Source organism: Thalia democratica, chromosome 2 (genome assembly GCF_965202585.1).
Source record: "Thalia democratica chromosome 2, ktThaDemo2.hap1.1, whole genome shotgun sequence".
Lineage (NCBI taxonomy): Eukaryota > Metazoa > Chordata > Thaliacea > Salpida > Salpidae > Thalia > Thalia democratica.
The window spans coordinates 9,934,928-9,956,283 of record NC_139166.1 but is presented as its reverse complement, the minus strand read 5'-3'; the positions used below and the strand labels follow the sequence as shown (position 1 = coordinate 9,956,283).

Below are 21,356 nucleotides of genomic sequence, written 5' to 3'. Positions count from 1 at the left end.
TTTGCTTTAAAGTTTGTTAATTCTGCAACGGTTAAGTTATGTAATTTGAAGCAGACCGCTTCAATAAATTGCTGCAATTTGAACAAGTTGCAAAGTTAATTTGCGGTTTTTGTAGTTGTTACATTTTCGAGTTCATCATATTTGTTGTTTGTGTAAATGTTAAGGTGTTTTTTGATTATAAATTGGAAAAAATGTTTTTTAGATTAAAGTATTTAAAGGTTTAGTATTTCACTCTGACCAATTTTGTTAACTGAATTTAAAATTTTTTAACTAGTTTATCTAGCTATTATATTAAGTTAATTAATCGTATTATGTGTAATTACTAAAAAATATTTATAAAAAAAAGATGACACATTGAATTTTTATAATGTTTTTGAAAATTATAATTTTTCTTTTGATATTTTCATCAGTTTTGTATATTTAGTTTTTTAACTTTGTAGTACTTTTTTAACCTGTTGTGGTTGTAAAGCTCTAGTTATTATTGAAATTGTTTGTTCAAATTTCAGACTATGTTGATACTTGTTAAGATCAGCATTTAATAATACAACTGCAGAAAATACATTTAGAAGATGAATTTGAAAGAAGTTTTAAATGAAATCTAAGTTCCTTATGAAACATTTGAAACGCTTTTTGATAAATAGGTTAAATGTATAGTAATTACTTGAAAGTTAAGATAAATAAAACTTATCTCTTTTTATACAATTTACTACTTGAAACTAACCACAGTAGTTTAAACAAGCATACCGTAGTTATATAACTGTTAAATGTTTATTCAGTTAAGTTAAGTATATGTAAAGTTTTCTATACGGTTTATTCACATTTTTTTGTATTTTATCAACCCTTTTATTTTCTTTCAAACTTTATTTTTGATTATTTTGATCTTTACAAGAACCGAATTGAAAATATTCAAGTTCTTATTCTTTTTGTTTTTATTAAATCCAGCTTTTCTTTTTCAAAAAAGCTCCATTAGAAAGTTTTAGATGTTATCAGCTCTTAGAATTTTCCTTTCAGCTTTTACTCAAACTTTCGATAAGTTCGAATATGTTTCTCTTATTTTATCAAATGTTTTCCATTTTTAATTTTTAAAAAAACTTTAGCTGCTTAGACTTGATGCTTGTCTGAAAAAACTTTTTTTTTTTGGTGTAATAACTCATTTGTTATTGAACCTTTTACACAAAATATTTCTTGAATACACAAATATTATTTCAACCACTTGTAACATAAGTGTTTGTGTTGTGCACTAACGTGATTTGAAAATAAATTTACAATTTTGCATTTTTTTTTCAAAAAACAAGTCATGTATGTTGTAAACATTAAACGGTATTTTTTAGTCTGTTGTTTTTTGTTGCAAAAGTTAGAGTTTGAAGTAAAAAATGCTATTCCGATATGAATTTGTGATGAAAGATAGATTTTTAGATTCATGCATTTAGTACAACAAAAGTTCCAACACTGACTTACATTAAGACAAACTAAGCTTGAAAAAGATATATTACTTGAAAAATCTCAATGCCAACAATAAGATTCAAACTTGAGTTCCTTTTTTCAACTTTTTTTTTCTACCTATTCTCATCAGTCAACAGCCAATGTAGAATATTACAATTGGACGAATTGATTACTTATTGATTTAGTGAAAATTAAACAAAAATAGTTAAATAAATTCAAATTAATTCTTCCAGAGTCAAGCCAACCGTTCACCGACTGATATTTGAATATTATAATAATACAATCGGACGAACCTTAAATAAATTATTTATTTATTAAGTTAATTTACAGTAAAAATAAAATAGTTAAATAAACTGATATATTTTACAGTCAAACCAACTATTCACCAACTGACAATATCTTGCAGTTGGACGAAGCTTATATAAATCAAATAAAGTTATCAACAACAAACATATCAAATACGTTTAAATAAACCTATTTATTAATTTCAACAGTCACAAGCGAACCGATCACCGACTGACAGGATCTTGCAGTTGGACGAGCCGTACTCGGAAGGAGTCATCTCCCAGCAAGACGACCCGGACAACTTGAACACAGCCGAAGTGCTGTGGTCGCCAGAGAAGGAGATTTCCATCTGGTTACAGGTTGGTGTACAAAATATTACAAGTAAAGTATATAGAATATTTAATTCTACTATGTTTTATGGCTCTAAAAAAGATGTCGTACATGTAAGAAATGGGATTTTAATAATTTTTGGTCATCTGAAAAATAAATTTGTGAGTGGTCGCAGGTTGGTGTACAAAATTAAAACATGCTAGAACATGAATAAGATAATATTATTATGTATGTAAGTAGTTAGAGTTGTTGTAAGTCCTGACAATTTGAACACAGCGGAAGTGCTGTGGTCGCCAGAGACGGAAATTTCAGTTTGTTTGCAGGTCGGATTGCTTTTTAATACAGCTTGCTATAATCAGGGTTGCCACATTTTCAGGAAAAGTCAGGTAAAACTAAACAAAAATTGCAAAAATCAGGAAAACATGGGGGTTTTTGAAAAAAGTCAGGAAAAGTCAGTTAATTTGACAAAGTTAAAAAAAACGTCAGATCTTGTCAGTTTAAATTTAAAAAATTCCTTATTTTCCAAAGCCTTCAAATGGTAAAAAATTAATTAAAAAAGTGAGAAAGAAAAAAAAATCAGTTTGGCTGCAGGTGGGATTGCTTTTTAATACAATTTGCTATAAATATCCAATTAATTTGTTATGAAATTTTCAGTCAGCGAAGTAGTACATTTGTGGTTCACACACGTATGTGAAAATTAAATAATATGTATTAAGAATTGTGTTTGACTTTATAAAGTTTTTTGGTCCTGATTAAAGTGAGTAAAGAGTTACCATATATGTGAAAAATAAGTTATTATTAACTTTGATATCTCCAGAAAATTTTTTTTTTGTGTGGTAATAGGTAAAAATATATAAAAATGTATTTATGTGGTCATAAAAAGCAAAAAGTGTTGATATGCTAGTTGTTGAAAATCTAATTATAAATTTGTGGTCCCCAAAGAAACAAATGCTTGCTTGGTGGTTAGATAAATAAACATCATACATAAATCGCAACTTGATGAACTAAACGTTCCCCAGAGAACTATTGGTCTGGTTACAGGTAAGTTTATCCTAAAAAGAAAAAAAAATCGCCATATATTTAAGAAATTGTTTGTAAACAATTTTGTGGCCCGCAGAAAAAAAAATGTTTGGCTCCAGGAAACTTATCGAGTTTATTGTTGTTTATTCACCAGAGAAGGAGTTTTCCGTTAGTTATGCTTGTATGGAGTATTTAACTTTATGGTACCTTAAAATTGTAACATTCGATTAGTTACAGATTAGCATAAGATGAATATAAAAGTATCTAAGAATACAAGTTGTTATATGTTGTTATATATATGTACATATTGTATCTTTTGCGAAAATATCCACCTGCGTTTTCAAAGGAGCCTGCAGTGCTTTTAGACAGTTTTTCTTGCATTTTTTTTAAATTGTAGGAAACAAACTAAAAAAAAAAAAAAAAGTATGAACACATATATGAGTTGAAAACTTTCGCATGTTAAAAGCACGAGAAATAAAGCTGGGACGGATACTTGAGATTGAAAACAACTTTTGCGAAACAAAATAAATTTACTTCAAGTTGATATTTTTATTATACTTTGAGTAAAAGTTTTTGCGTTCTAATGAACGTTTAATTACAGTTTTTCTAAAAATATTCATAGTATAATTTGAAAATGTTTAAACTTATAGTTCTTTTTACAATAACTAGTTTGGTTATTTTGTTAATAATTTATTTGAACAATCAAAACAAAATTGAATATATTTAGACATACCACAAAAAATATGTTTAAATTGAATAATAACAAGTACAAGTTGTTAGTCAACATTTTATAAAAGCAAGAATATTGTAATTTGAGTTAAGGTTCATTATTTATTTTGAAGTAAAAATAGTTAAATTAAAGTAAATGGCAAGTAGAAAAATTTGAATTTGTTTTATGTAAATTATTTTGAGAGTAATTAAATAATAGAAGCAGAAATCAATTATAATTAGAAAAACACATGAACGTAATTAAAGTTTTTTGATGAGTTTATCTCAACTTGAATTTTTAGATTTGTTAAAAAGTAAGTTATAGTTTTAGAAACTATGCTTTTACAAATGACATTTTGAAACGCAAAATAGCAAGGTGTATTTCGAGTTCAAAATTTTTAAGCATGTTTATCTAAAAAATTAAATTAATCGAAGACTGTATGCTAGTTGATATTTAAAAACATATTATGTCTGGTTATCTGTGGGTCTTTAAATAAAACAAAAAACTCATAAAGCAATGCTGTTTGTTAATAAATCATTTACAATAATGAGTTTTAAGGTATGATTATGATAAAGTTATGAAATTTAAAATAAAAATAAAGTGTTAAACAAGGCAATAAAAAAGTAGTTTAGAGAAATACTGGTTTAGTTGCTGACAAAGTATGTTTGATATTTAAATTTTTCAAGTCTGCTTTAATATTATTATAGTATTAAAAATATTTTTTGAAATATTTTTATTGTTATCATTATATATGATTATGTCTTGTTATCTGTCAACTTTTGTTATTAAGTTTTTTTTTAAAGTTTTTCAACTTAGCTTTAACATGCTGTTTTAAAATATTTTCATTTTTATCATTATTTATGATTATGTCTTGCTGTCTGTCGATTTTTGATTAAAATTTTTTTTTAAAGTTTTTCAACTTTGCTTTAATATATTGTTTTAGTTATTTATATATATATTTTCATCATTTCTGCGGCGATTGCTACTGTTTGTTTCAATTTTACAAAACTTTAACATTTGTTGCTACCAATAAAAATAAAAACAAACTTGTAAACGTTTTACCTGTGTCGCATCATTTAAGTAAACAGCAAAACAATAAGAAAAGGTTGTTCAATTCAGGGTAGTTCGAACGTTGAATATATTGAAATAGAGTGTGGTTTGAAATCTATAAATAGAAAGTTTTTTAGTTTTTAATAATATTTGTATATTAGTTTAAAATTAATATGGTTTAAATGTTTGTGTTCTTGATTGTGTTGACAAATTCAAAGATTTAAAAAGTTCGGTTAATATTTAATATTGGAAATTTCTTAAAGGTTTATTAAAATAGACCAGTATCAAAAACATTAAAATTTTGTAAAAATAATTTTAATTAAATTTTCAGACTCAATTCAGAATGCTAAGTTGTAAATTCTCATCAAAGTTTTTGAAATAACTTATTAGTTAATACAATTTAAAAAGTATGTTACACACTCACAAAATATTATGGTACTTTTAAAATTAAGGTATAGTTTTTAAGTAATGAAAATAAACATTTATTTACAAAATGCCAATTTAAAATGAAAACCAAAGGGAGAAAGTTTTTAAAGTAATAATTTCTCCTAAAAAGATGTTACACACTAAAAATATATTGTTTTTGGGTATTTTTAAAATTAAATTACACTCTTTAAGTAAAAACTTTTAGAAATTCAGCTAATTTATAGAATTAAATTTTCGGTCATTTATATCACAATAAATCCAGATATATAATTTTATAAAATTAAAAAATAAAATTTTTAAAATGTATTACGTAAATCAATTTACAAACAAATTAGCAATTCAGCAAGGAAATTTAATTATAATAAACTTTTAACTTTTAATCCTATGTTTTCGTATGTCGATATCTGTCATGACGTTATGAAAAAGATATTCAATAAGTAAATGAGAAGTGCTGTTAACAAAAAACATCCAAATATAAAAACAAGTTTAAGACATGTAACATATCATCGTATATTTTTATTTTATATTTTGCAATCGCTTAAAGTTATTTAAAAACAAAACAATGATGTTTTCATTTCAAACACAAAGCTTTTTGTTTTGCATACATTATTTGTTACGAAAATGTTTAATTTTAGAAATTGTTTTGATTAAATGTTTTTCAAAAAAACAATAAAAACAACATACTTTTTTCTCATTACGTAATCTATAAACATCCAAAATATTTCAAGAGAGGTATTTGTCATTTATTTGAAAATAAATACACTATCATGTGCTTAAGTTTTGGTGTATCAAGTTTTTTAAACAAAAATACAAGTTAGTAAATATAAAATAAATTATTAAAAATGTTAACTCGAGTCATTTAAAGCAATAAGTTTGAAAATTATTGCTTCAATTAGTTATTGCTTCAAAAAATAGATATATATATATATATATTTACTGAAACTTTGGTGCATCAATTTTTTAAACAAAATACGAGTTGATTGGTTTAAAATATTAACTCGAGTCGATTAAAGCAAAAAGTTTTGAATTTAAAATTATTAACTTTGAAATAAATTCATGAACCAGTTATTATCACGGAAATGTATGACAACAATAAAACGTGAAATTGCTAACTTAAAATTACATTAACTTACCTGATATTTTTCAATTTTTGTTATTTTACTTTGTTGTTTTGTCCATTTGTCTTAATTCAATTAAATTAAAAAGTTAAATAAAACTTTAAGTTTTACTATTTAAAAATACTGTTTGAATTTTAAAAGAAAGTTACTTTGAAGTTTGACTGTTGATGTTATGCAGCATTAAAATAAAAATTACTTGTTTTATTTGAATATGTTATTCAAAAAAACTATATTTAAATGTTTCTTAATCGATCAGTATTTTATAGCTATTAATCTTTTATAGTAATTGTTAACAATACAAGTTTTAAAATCAAAACAAAACTGTAACTCAGTGAACCCATCAAAGTATACAGTTAGAATTTACGTTTCTCCTGATTAAAAGTAATTTTAGGTAAAAAATGAATTAAAGATGTTTAAGCTTTAAAGATGTTTTAACTTCAACTATTTAAACTTAAAATTGGTCTCAGCATTTAATTTAAACAATTCTAACGAGTTTTAGTGTCTTACATGACAATCAAATCTTCTTTTTCAATTGAAAATTTTAACAAAAAATGACTTATGCATGCTATAGTTGAACTAAATAAACGTAATAAACAAGAAATGTTGAAAAACTAATTTTATTGTCTAAATTGCCAACCAAATCGTGTTTTAATTGAAAAACTCAACAAATTAAAAAGTAAATATAGTTAAAAAACGACTTGCGGGTGTATAAGTATTCACAACTTGAATAGTTGTTCTTTTCAAACAGTATTTAAATAGTTGTTTTTTAAACATTCTAACAAAACTGTTCTTTTGAGTTTAAATGTCTTACTTGCCAGTCAAACCTTTTTTTAATTGAAAAACTCAACTGATAATCCATTTAAGCACTTAGACAATTATCATGTTTTCATACAAAAAATTTAAAGACGGAAAACAGTAAGGTTTAAACAAAAGAGTTAAGTTTTCCACAAGTTCCTTATACCTTAAAAAAACTTTTGAATGTCAAGTTATTTTTGAAATGCCAAGTTAACGTTATACTTGATTTATTTTGAATAGTAGGAAAAATGTGCATACACTTACCAATGACGAAAATGGGGTTTTGACTTGTAAAATAATTCAAATTGCTCAAGAAAAAGTAATGATATTAAATTATAAGGCATAAGTCTGTAAATTACTGAGAATAGATAGAAAACAGTTCGATTTTTGAAGTAAATAGAAAACAGTGGCTTTAAACTAAAATACGCTACAATCTGAATAAACCATGATTATTTAAAACGTACGTTTGTTAAAATGGAAATGACTTTGTTAAAAGAAAAACAAGTATTTTATTCAGTTTAAAATAGTTTTAAAGTGTTGTTTTATTTTTCAAAAAAAAAAAAAAGAGAAATTGTATTTCATTTTTTGAAGCTTAAGAAGTTAAATTGATGAAATTGTAAGCTAATGAAAATTTTTCTTAGAAAACGGAAATAAGTTTAACTAAAATAAGTTAAAACTAAAATTTTAAAATGTAGTCTTAGGAAGTTTTTATTTTTATTTATGTCATTTGCAAGTTAAAATTATTTATTAACAGTCAAGTTTTCAACTTTCAAAGCGTTCTGTATAAACTTTTTTTATTCTTCTTAAAGTAAAGTTAGAAGTGCTTTGTAAATTAATATTTGAAAAAAAAACTGAGAATATTTTATGGGTATAAAAGTGGAAATAAACACAGCTTAAATACAAGTAGTTGTTTTAAATTTATTTCAACTTGCAAATTACATTTAAGCCTGCAATTACCTTCACTGTATAATTTTATCATAAACTATGTGCGACCTTAGAAAAATTTTTCTATTTAAGCTCAAAGTAATGTAAATATGATTAGTTTAATAAGATTGCAATGAAATATGTATCACCTGCTGCAAAATTGAATCTTGAAATTATTTTTTATATGTTTAAAATTTATTTTTAGACGCATAATTTAATATTGACGTTGGAAAAGATGTTATCCAATTTTGTCTGCATTTTCCTCGAGATATTTTGATCAATGTCAAGAGTTATTTAATCTATATTTCGATAATAAATTTTCATATATAGACCTTGTTTAAACCAGATTTTATTTTTAATGATATTTTTCCGCAAATTGAACTAATTTTAAATAAGTGTAACATAGTTTATGAACAAAATCCATTGAAAGTTTTTGAGTTTTTTGTTAAATGCTCTTAGTTAAAATTTTTTTTTTCTTCACATTTTGCTTAAATTTTTAAGAGGTTTTCTGATTTTTTTAAAAGTTTGAAATTTTAAATAATTTTTTTTAATCTTGAAAATAACTTCCGTTATAAAATAAATTTCACGTCGGCTGTCTTGAAAACAAAGTTTCCACTTTAAAAATGTTTATATTTTTTTTATAAAACAACAAAGAAAATAAGTTGATGAAGTTATAAACTAATGAAAAAATTATTGTGTCAAAAAAAGTTTCTATAGAAAACGGAAATACAATAAACTAAAATAAGTTAAAACTAAAGTTTTAAAATGTAGTCTGTAGTTATTGTAGGAAGTTTTATTTTCGTTCATGTCATTTTAAGTTGAACTGTTAATTAATTTCAGAGTATTTTAGTTTTAAAGCATTTGTAATTTTTTTTATTTTGTTAGTTAAAAGTTAAGAATACTAATTAATGTTTAAAAAGTATTGATTATGTTTTATATAAAAATTAAACAAATACAACTTATATACAAGTAGTTGTTCTACATTTGTTTTAATTTGCAATTGATTTAATTCATTTCCTGTATAATTTTAGGTTAAGCTATGCACGACTTTAAAATATATTCTTTACTGCCTTTGTTTAAGTTTTGTAAGTTGAAAGTAATGCAAATATGAATATTTTTTAATTTTATTATTTTAAAAGATAAAACCAAGTACTTTTATTTATATAATAATGTAAAAGTTAAATCAAATATTTATATACCTGCTGAAAAACTGAATCTTATAATTACTTTTGTTTTGGTATGCATTTGATATTTATTTTGCAGACGTTTAATTTAAAATTGACCTTGTATAACAACTCATCTTATTTCGTCTGGTTTTTCCTTGAGATATTTTGATCAATGTCAAAAAAATATTTAATCTATATGTGTCAATAAAAAGTTTTAATTTATAAACCTTGCTAAAACCAGATTTTATTTAAGATAAAATTTTTTCCTCAAATTAAATTAATTTAAAATAGATTTAACATAGTTTATGAACAAAGTCCGTTGAAAGTTTTAGATTTTATAATAAACTGATTTAAAAAAAAAAAAATAAATTTTAGCTTTTTTTTTAACATCTTAAAAATAACTTCCGTTCTGAAATACATTTCACGCAAGTGAAAATAAAGTTTCCACTTTAAAAAATTTTATATTTTTTTTACTAAAACGAAGAAAAAAAACTTTTTGTTTGTAAAGCGTAGTTTGTTTATGAATCTTGAAAATAAATAGTAATAAAATATATTATAGAATATAGTTTAAATAAATATAATTGTAACTACTGATTATTTTAGTTTGATTAAGTGTAAGCCTCTAAAAGTTTTATAAAAATGGTTGATATAAAATTTGTACGATCCAAATTCTTTCAAAGTAGGTAAACGAGCAAATGTTAATATTATTATTTCATTATTAATTTTTATTAGTTAATTACAATTAATTATTTATTAATAGTATTACTTTTGAACACATCGTGTAAAACAGATTACATGAAAATTGTGAATTTTGTAATTTCTCTAGTTTTATCAAAAAAACATCAACTAACTTTAAAACTTTGTTGTGTATTCAATATAATAATAAAATTAACAATAAAAAAGTATAAAACTTTTTTATAATCCAAAATCTTTTTTCGAGTTCAACCTCATTCAAATCATGTTTATTTTTTATCTCAAGTTTTTCTGCTGGATAAGTGAAAAACTCTGACATATATACATTTAGATTTTCAGCATTTAAAATGCGTAATTTTTTCCTCAGTACTTTTTCTTTAATAGCGACCCTTGCAAACTTTTATACGATGGTTTTTTATCAAACATTAAAAAAAAAAACAACTTAAATATCATCATAAGATTATGATTTAAAGTGAAATTTGTTAGATAAAATTAAAATTTGTTAAGAAATATTAGCAATATTGCGGAAATTTTTTCAGCATTTTGTTACAAAATCTTTTAGTTTTTAAATAATTGATTCCGCGTGCGAAGACAAATTCAGTGTATAAATTTGGGTTTTAAAGCTTTAATTTAGTTTTAAAATACGTCATGTTTTGTCTAGTTTCTCCTATATCTCTATAGGAAAGTCCATGTATACAAAATTTGTTTTCACAAGCTTTCAGTTTTTAAAGATTAATTTAAACATTACGACCAAATATTTTATTAAAAAAAAAAACTTATTAGGCTTTAAAGCGACTTTTGTAAATTTGAAATGATTTTTTATAGATAAACAATTATAATATGCGTGTTTTTAGTATAACATTTGTGCCATTTAATTTATTTATTCTGAATTTCTCCAAGCACTTTTCTAAAATTCACAAATTGTCATTCTGTTTTAATAATAAAATTACCTCTTTAAAAAAGTGTTTACTAACATAATGTACGGGCTAAAAAGATAAATTTTTATATATAAAATAAGACGCTGAATTTTTTCAAACATTCGCTTTCATTAAATAGCCCATCGTCATCGAATTTGACTTATTTTTGTGCAGAAAATTAATTTTCGCTTATCGCACAATAATATATCACCTTTTATAAATTATCATGTGCAAATTATTCTACTTTGGCTAGACAGTTTCACCTTTTTTCTTGGAAATTTAATATTTTTTTCGCATTCAAACTTTATTGATTTGCGATTTCCTTGTGTCTAATTTGTTTCTCTGTTGAATTTGGAAAACATGTTCTCGTAATTTAATTGTCTGTTTTTTTTTGTAAACAACTTCTCTATATTCAAGATGTTTTAAACTGTTTGTTTGTACTACGTTTTAAATAGTTTAACATTTGAAACAATTTTATTAAAGTTTTAAATAATTCTTTAAGTTTATATGTACAATAAGTTTTAACGATCCAAGTTCATTATTTTTATTTGTGTACTTTAAATTTAAATAAAAATATTTTGTATATTTTTGAAAATTATACTTGCAAATATATTTACATTGAGTATGGCTTTGAGTTGTTCAAAAGTGATCGGTTTATTTAGAAGTTACATTTCTAAAAATAAATGGTTTCATATGAAAATTACCCAAGCTGTTAGAAACAAATGTTTTCATAGCTTGGTATTTTAAACAAAAGCAACTTATATATACTATTAACAAATATTTATTCAAGTTTACTTAGAAAATAAGTTGATTGAAATCGACTTCGCGGAACTTTAAAAATCATCGAGCTTGAATAACAATAAAAGCAGTGATGATTTAATTTAAATGTTAAATTTTGTTCTTTTAATTATTTCAGATATTTGTATATTCTACAAGTGACAAAGCAAAATTTACACGAAAAATTTCTGTGGTAATTCTTTTCTTTTTTTAAGTTAAGTATCGTTTAACATAACTTTTCATCATATATTGTATATATTGAAACTAAATAACGCATGTCTTCAAATATGAAATTAAAAAATGGAGCAGAATACATGTGTTTGTTTCCAATTTAAAATATATTGTTTATCCGAATAATTTCGGCATATACTTTAAAATGTAATGTAGTAAACAGTTTAATTAATAATTAAAACTCATAACTTTATTTAGATCTAAGCTAAATAGTTTTCAGTGATGAAAAAAAAAGATTATCATATTACCTCTTAAATATTTTAAGATAATTACTTCAGTGCGTCAGATTTTAATTAAGTTATTAGATTTTAAATCACCTTATTAAGAGAAACTTCATACGACTTATAAATTTAAAACTAAACGTTCTACATTAAATATTTAATTTTTGTGTTTAACATGTGTTACTCTACGTCTTTTATTCTTTTTTATTAAAATGTTTAACCAAGTTTTAAAGTTTTATTTAGATATTTTAATAAAATTTTTATTTTTATTAATCCTTTATTAAGCATTTAGTTTTTTCTGCTCGAATACATTTTTTTCAGAAAAATTAAGTATATTTTGTTTTAATGGTTTTTTTATTTCGTTATGAGTAAAAACCCAAATAAATACTTTTTTTATTAAATTCATTAATTTTTGAAGCTCAATTTACTTAATCAGAGCAACTAAAACTAAACTAGTTGGATAGATAAAATACAGTTGACTAAATTAATATTTTAAACTAATAAAAGTAAATATTAATTTACATACGCGTCTTTCTTATCATACTTAAAATGACATGGAATATACTTTTATCGAAATTAAATTAAATTTGTTATGCAAGTGGTAAACAAAATTTTGTTAGCAAATACATGTATTGTGTGATTTATGTGAATATTTTTCGCTTATCACCATTTTATTAGTCACTTAAATCAGCTGAAAAATTGAAATCCGCTTCAAATGTCAGTGGGTCACATCGGAACATTAATAATGAATTTTCAAACCCTCGTCAACTTTAAACTTTCACAAGTTTCTCCCAATTTTAATATTTGTCAGACGAGTTTGTTTTTGATTTTGCTTTGAGAAATTGTTTGAAATGTAACATGTGTTTTCACGTAAAATTTTGATTAAAAAAGTACTGTGTTATTAGTTATTTGTAAAAATTAGTACAAATACATTACATTAAAAAAAAAAATTAAGTTTTTTAAACTTTCGTCCTTAAAAAACACTTTTTAATTTAATTTGCTTTAGTTTTTAGGTTATATAAAATACAGGTAATTTAATTCAACTTTAGTAATATTGAATTTCATTGAAGACAGTACAAATTATAGTAAGAAAATCACAAAGTACTTAAATTAAAGTTAAAGTTTGTACTAAGTATCTTTGTTAAATAAAACTTGAATTGTTAAAAATTTTCTTTATATTAAACATGTATATATATATATATATACAGCTGTTTTGAAAAAAATATTTAACTAACAATTTATTTGTTTATTAATTATTTTGTGAAATTAAAAACTAAAAACAACAAGTTTTATAACAACGGCCCATTTAAATATAACACATTTATTTTGAGCATTGTTTTAGAGTAAATAGGGTATAATACAAACCATAGTTTTTTATAAGTGATTTAATGTTTTTTTTCAATGTTTTTATTTCATTCAATTTCAAAAAAATTCACTAATGAAGGCTTTTGATGAAGTTAGATACAAAAAACAAGTTGTAAAATGAGAATTTTTTATAAATCTGTTTTCTTATTTCAAGCAAAAACTTGTAAAACCCTGGTTTCTATACAAACCATAGTTTTTCTCAAGTTTTTGCTGTTTTTTTATTTTTCACTATTTTATTCAGTTATCGAACAACAATTACTTATCAATCTATTTTGAGCACTGTTTCAAGCAAAAACTTGTGAAACCCTGGCTTTTATACAAACCATAGTTTTTTACAAGTATTTTAATATTTTGGCTTTTATACAAACCATAGTTTTTTTACAAGTGTTTTCCGACTATTGTTGGTTTATTTTCGAGTGTTATTTTTCGCTGCTTCGTTTCTTTGTAGTAGATCAAGTTGCTACTTGAAATTCTTCGCTTAATTAAAAACTTTTCGATTTTGATTGTAAAAATGAAATAATAATTAGTTAACTCTTTGATGTACAAAATAATAAATAGGAACAATGTTTATTTAGTTTTAAAATTGTGATTTTTTAACAATGTGAATCTGACGTAATCAGTTTTGAGACATTTTTTAACATGCAATGTTTTTTTATTTTCAAAAAATAGCAAATGCCACGTTGATTGAAATATTTAACTTTTTTAATGATTTTATTGTTTAGTATTTCATCTTTCATAATTTAGCAAGTTTATAAATATTAGAAATAACATATAAAATAAATTTATATAATTACCACGTGATTAATTCAAACTGTTTATGGTTTTTGCTGTGCTAAACTGTTAAGCTGGTAGATTAGTATTTTATGACAAAAGTTTTTCAAACTTAATACCAAAGTATTTCAAGTTATAATAAAAACATTAATTTTTAAATACGTAGCTGAAAAACTTTTTGTTTCAACATCTAGCTACAGTTATTAGCCTAACTGAAAATGCATTTAAAAATCATTAATATACAAAAAAAATACAGTTTTTTTTTATTATAGTTTTGTGATTGTACAAAAACTCAGGTAAAAGCTTAAAAATTCCCAAAAAACATACGCCTGTGTCGTGGACCGATTTTGAAACTTATATCAAATATTACTTTTTTGTCTAAATTTTAAAACACTGGTTTGTATACAAAATATTTGTTATAAATTGCACTATTAACCCACATACAGTTTATTCCCTTTGGTAAAACTGCTTTTGTTCATTTTAAACTATACATTTTGTTTGTCCACCAGTTATAACATAAACAAAAAATACAATTTATATATTATAATTATTATAATTTACGATTATTACTGTTTAGTAAAAACGAGTTTTATAAAGAAAGAGTACTGTTTTAATTTGTCATATTATATACTCCAGTGAAATTGTTTCACTACGATCTTTATTAGCAAACGATTAACCTAATATTTTGTGTAGTAATTTTATATACTTTATATACATAGGTACATTGTATATATATATACATTGCACTGAGATTCAAAAAATTAAAGCAATAAAAATTTGAAAAAAAAAAAAATAATAATAACAACTGATTACTTAATTGATGTTATATAAAAATTAATTATATATTTTCAAAGATTCATTGTATTTCAACTGAATTCGCGAAATCAAAACAATAATACTGTAATATACATTATAATTAATAAAATAATAATATTTTTCTACAATAATAATTACACTTTTCACAGGCCAACTGTATAAGCATTTAGTTCACTAAATCATTTGAATATTTTCATATAAAAACATAAAAAAAAGAAAAAATATATAAATTAATGACGAAGTAAACTTTATAAGAATAAATTAAATATATTTTTTCAGGTCCACTGTATTCATACTAAGTAAACCAAATCAAAGCAATAGTATTATGTTATGTGTAATATATGATAGTTAATAAAATCAAATATAAATAATAATATTTTATAGTTACACTGTGTTTCTACTGAGCACACGGAATCAAAGCAATAATATTATGTATAATAATAATTAATAAAACAACAACACTTTAAATATGTCCAATATTAATGAAATAAAAAATATATTTTTAAAGATTTCTGTATTTAGCACTAAATTCAATAAATCAAAACAATAGTGTAAAATAATTTCAAATAGTATAAAAGAGGTAAACAACAATTAATGAATTTCACAGGTCCACTGTATTTCAACTGAGTTCACAAATTAAAGCAAAAATGTTATGTATAATATGCAATAATTAATAAAATAATAGTGTTTTCGGTCCAACATTAAATATTAATAAAAAATAACTAGTAATAATTTTCTAAAGGTCTACTGTATCAGTACTGAATTCACGAAAAAATAAATAAGATAATAATATTTTCCTCAGGTCCACTGCATTTCAACTGAGTTCACCAAATCGAAGCATGGAGGGGAGAAGGGTGTCCCGTTCAGAATACAAATTGACACCTACGACAACGAACAGCACATTCATTCAGCATATTGCCAGATTAAAGTTTGTTTGTTTATTAAAATAAAAATAAAAATAGTCAACACATTCATTCAGCATATTGTCAGATAAAAGTTTGTTTGTTTATTAAAATAAAAATAAAAATAGTCAGCACATTCATTCAGCATATTGCCAGATTAAAGTTTGTTTGTTTATTAAAATAAAAATAAAAATAGTCAACACATTCATTCAGCATATTGTCAGATAAAAGTTTGTTTGTTTATTATAATAAATACGACAATGAAAAACATATTAACTTTCTGCTTGTTGCCAGATAAAAGTTTGTTTATTTCATGTATAACTTTTTTTATAATATAAAATACGACAATGACCGGCATAAACATTTTGCTCAATAAACGATCAGAATCAAAAAAACAACTATATGATATAAAATTTTCGAAAGCAATAATTTTAGTTTGAAGTCAGTAGTCTCAGTTTACTTTTCTTTTAATTAACTCTCGCTACCCTTTTTACCCAGGGTATCGAAACCAAAGCGGAAAAAACAAGATAAAAAATCGAAATGTGTTTGATAATTAAAGTAATAACAATAAATAATTATTTTAAAGGTTTTCAAACCTAAAGGAGCTGATAGAAAGCAAAAAACTGATAAAGAAAAAATGGATAAAAGACAACGACATAGCAATTCTAATAACCAGGTTAATTTTAAATTAAATTAAAAATAAATTTATTATTAGGAGAAAATGGATAAAAGACAATGAAATAGCACTTCTAATAATCCTTCGTTTTCTAAGATAACAATCTTAAACTTTCAAGAAATGTTCCTTGCAATATTTAGAAAGTTCTGTCGGAATAAAATTTAAAAAAATTAAAAAATAAAAATTTCAGACAAAAACAAAAAAAAACTGTTTTTTTTTATAGAATTTTTAATTTTTAAAATTTATAAAAAAACATTTCCGACAGAATTTTCTAAATATTGCAAGGAACATTTCCTGAAAGTTTGAGGTAGTTATCTCAAAAAACGTAAGAGAAGATAGATTTTTAGTAAAGTAGTCTTTTTTTGCCGTTTTAGTTAGCGCCTCCCATAAGTAACCTATTGTTGCCTCCGATTTTGACCTGCTATATCTAAAAAAATATTTTGAAGTTTAAAAACTGTTAAAAGCATCTTGTAGCTTAGTTAAAACTCTATACAGGGTTGCCACTTTATCTGGAAACCTTGGAAAAACCTGGAATTTGACAATTAGGCAAAAAAAAAAAAAACTGGAAAAACCTAGAATTTTAAACAATTTTTACATGTTAAGTAGAAAAATTTTGATTTGACACAAAATACCTACCATACAGATAAAAATTTTTTGTCATGATCATAAAGTTTTTTATAAAAAAAAAACATTTGAAGTAGCTTTACAGTATATTTTAAATGTTTTTAAACAATTTGACACAGTTTTATACCTTAAACTTAAGTTTAAACCAAAAATAGACCGAAAAACAAGTACTTTAAAACCCTGGAGAAAATTTGCCGAAAGTCTGTGGCAACCTGTCTATAAAATAAGATTGTGAAAAAATGATTCCCTCCTATGCCCTTAATTTAGAATATATACAATATAAGGAGAAAATGTTTAAAAGACAGTGCCGTAGTATCTCTGAATTCAAATAGTAATTAGTATAAATAGTGTTTAAAAAAACTTAATATAACGTTTTGATTCCAAACGCTAGGTGATGCTGTACTATTAAATAAATAGTTGTTAGTTTAATGAAAACAAACAAATTTTTATTTTTATTTTCAGATGACGCTGTACCAACCTTCTTGTGACGTCACGGAACTCAGAGAATGTCAACTTGTTACGTCACAACAGCAGGTAAACTATGAAAAAAAAGTTGTATGTCTAAAATTTCGAATATTGTTGATACATTTTATTATATATACAATATATTTAGTTTTATTTATTTTAATTTCAGCAAGTGGTGAAAACAGAGGTTCAGGACCTTATTGTTACGTCACAATGCCAAAGTAGCGTGACGTCACAGAACCAGCAAATACGCGATGACGCGCAAGTTGATGTTCTGAGGTTTGTAAAAATTTAATTTTTGTATTTTTATATAAATAAAGTGAATTAATTAGAAGAATGATTTGACGCCTATAAAATTAGTTTATATTTATTTATGTAAATTGTGTAAAATTGAGTTGTTTTTAATTAATTGATTGATTTAGTTATTATACTGATTACAATCAGTTATATATCAATTATATATAATATAACTAGTTATATATCTATACATGAAAAAATATGATATTAAGACTAAAAACTGTTGTTGCGAGGCATCTGTAGAAGTGTTTAATTTTTATTAATTAAAACGACATAAAATTTTAAGTTGCTAGTTTTCTTGTATGTAAAAAATTGAATTTTGCTAGTAAGTTTTATTAACGTTGAATCTAAACAATGTGATAGAGAAGTTAATGTTTTGGAGTAGTGCTAGTTAATTTATAATAATAAGTGTTTAGTTTGTAGCTGTTTTTTGAAACCTACCACTTTTTAATTAGAACAATAATTGTTTCTTTCATATAAGAAATTATATTGTAAGCATTTAATATTTCTGAATAGCTAATAACCAAGTACAATTATGCCAAATTATAATGTTTAAGTAACACTAATTAACGTACAATACTATTTAGACTTAACTAAATGTTAATTTTTTTAATATTTCTGAATAGCTAACAATCAAGTACAATTAAACAAAGTTCTTATGTTTAATTAATATTTAATTAACATTTTATCACACAGACTGGCAAACAACCAAGTACAATTCAGCCAACCACCGACCCCTCAACAACAACATCAACAACAACAATACCACAGTAATTCCCAGGTAATTATTATATTATTTAATACATTATAATAATTCTTAAGTAGCTGATATATTATAATACTTATTCAATTCTCAGGTTTGCTTAAATTACATATCATTTTGTTACATAGTTTTAAAATGCAACAATTGTCAACAACTTTCAAGTTTTTAGTATATTCTGATATTTAAAGTATTAAGCAATTCTTTGATGCTACTTTAAATATAATAAAGTATATAAGTAATACATTTAATAAATTGTAATAAGATATCAATAGCCCTCATATTTAATTTTTCTAATTTAATGTCGGTCCAATAACAGTGTGATAATACGAATAATATTATTTTTTAATTGTTTGTATATAAATGCTACTTTATTCAAATACTTGTATATTTACATATGTGTGAAAAGTATTCTTTTAACACAAAAGGTCTCGACAAAAAATATTTTTTTTGGACACAACGCTAATAATAATTTTATTTAGAAAAAACGGCGTTTCACCCGAAATAGGGATCTTCAGGTCTTATTCAAATAAAATTATATAATTTCTATTATCTTATATATTTAAAAAAATTTATGTAACAATGGGTAAAAGTAAATAATTCTTTATGTAATATTGAAATATGTGGGTAAAGTTGAATTTAAAATAAAGAAAATTGTAACAAAATTTTACTGAAATACAGTTAAAAAAACATGAAAACTTTCAGTAATATTTAATATCAATTTTCAGTTTAAATAATTTTATACTTGATTTAAGTTTTAAAATGCAAACTTTTGAAGTTACGTCTTGTGCTCGATTAACTGTCTGCAAATGTCACCTTTTATAAATACTTACATATTATTTTATATTTTCAGGCAGACGAGTATTTCCACTCGACAACCGCCGCGAAGGAGGAACTGATCGACAGGATAACAGCGACATCTACCGTCAACCAGTGCCAGATGTGGATGAGCAGGAACCGATTCGGCAACTTATGCAGCATTTTCGCCAATTTCAATGGTTAGCTCTATTGAAAATTTATATTGTTTAATGTAAGAACAGATTCGGAAATTTATGCAATGTTTTCGCTAATTTCAGTGGTTAGTTCTATCGAAAATATTTATTATTTAATGTAAGAACAGATTCGGAATCCTTTTGTTGAATCTCTAAAAAAAAATTTAAGAATCTTCATTATTTTGTTTTGAGTAGATTATATAAGTCATAATCATGAAAATTCATAAAAAAGTACAGTTTAAACATTACAGTTTAGTTCAACAACTTAGCTGTGTGTCTGAATTTGTTTACATCAGCTATGTTTTTCAGAGCTTAGTTGGTTAAACTGTTTTAATTTCTAATTTAAAGGCTTTATACCAAATACTTTTTAGATTAAAACTCTTATCAGTTTATTCATATATTTTACTGTTTGTTTAAAATTATTACAGATATTCACAACACTAAAACTTAGATTTAATGTATAATTACTAAGTTTTGTGGGAGTACGAATTTTAGGTACAATCCATTTTTCTTTACAAGAACCAAATATTAAAGTTTTTTTTTTATTTTAAGTGTAAGGTATTTAAATCCGATATGACATCAACAATCACTGTATTTATTTAGAGTTTAAGGTTTATAATTATGTATCAATTTTAAGTATTAGTCAAAATACTATAATTAACAACTTTAACTTATTTTAGTATTTGTGTAAGCGTTTCATTTTTAATTTTAATAAAACACGACAATACACGTCGTTTTATTATAAACCTTCTGGTTATAATGTTTTTACTTAGTGCTTAATTAAATTGAATAATTGTATTTAATAATATATATTAAATTTTTACATTAGTAATAGATTAGATATAACACTTTTTTTAAAACTTATCACTGAATTTGTTATTTTAAGGGCATAGGAAGGTAAATCACCTTTTTCCCAATTTAGTCTTATTTTATTGAGTTGTAACTAAGCTATGAGTTGCTTTCTGCAGATTTTTAAAGCTCAAAATGTTTTTGAGATAAAGCTGGTTGAAGTTGGAAACTACAATAGTACTAATCAAGACCCCTAATACCTAAAATGACTTCTAAAGGGGGTTATCCTTACTTTGAAAATATGTCAGGCTAAATTGGCCTTAGTCAGGCTAAACAAAAAAAAATCGCGCACGAACCCTGTCAATGTAAGAACAGATTCGGAAACCTTGGCAATATTTTCGCCAATTTCAGTGGTTAGTTCTATTAAAAATTTATATTAAATAATAAAAGAACAGATTCGAAAATCTAGTTTTTGCTAATTTCAGTGGTTAGTGTTTATTAAATATATTTTTTATATATTTTGTTAATATGAGCAGGAACAGATTCGGAAACCTTTGCATTGTTTTCGCTAATTTCAGTGGTTAGATCTTTTAAAAAATTATATTACTTAATGCAGGGTTCGCTAAATCAGGCTAAGTCAGGCTAAATCAGTTTTTTTGAAAAAAGCAGAAAAACGTCAGGCTAAATCAGTTTTTTTATTTAAAAATTTGAAAATCTCAGTTTTTCTCAGTTCAAATGCTTGAAAATTTTGATTAAAAGAAATTTAAAAATCTGTTTAAGATCAAATTGAGTTG

At 23.9% G+C, this 21,356-nt stretch overlaps 1 protein-coding gene across 1 annotated transcript in view; it reads left to right on the top strand.

Moving 5' to 3' along the window:
• LOC145829241 (transcription factor CP2-like) overlaps positions 1-21,356 on the top strand; it is a 46,735-nt gene that overhangs the window by 20,704 nt on the left and 4,675 nt on the right. The window contains exons 8-14 of the mRNA XM_082936983.1: positions 1,938-2,087; positions 15,860-15,985; positions 16,546-16,635; positions 17,722-17,793; positions 17,894-18,003; positions 18,718-18,802; positions 19,635-19,779. Of these exons, the coding sequence (XP_082793109.1) occupies positions 1,938-2,087; positions 15,860-15,985; positions 16,546-16,635; positions 17,722-17,793; positions 17,894-18,003; positions 18,718-18,802; positions 19,635-19,779 (778 nt within the window). The remainder of the gene's footprint in view (positions 1-1,937; positions 2,088-15,859; positions 15,986-16,545; positions 16,636-17,721; positions 17,794-17,893; positions 18,004-18,717; positions 18,803-19,634; positions 19,780-21,356) is intronic.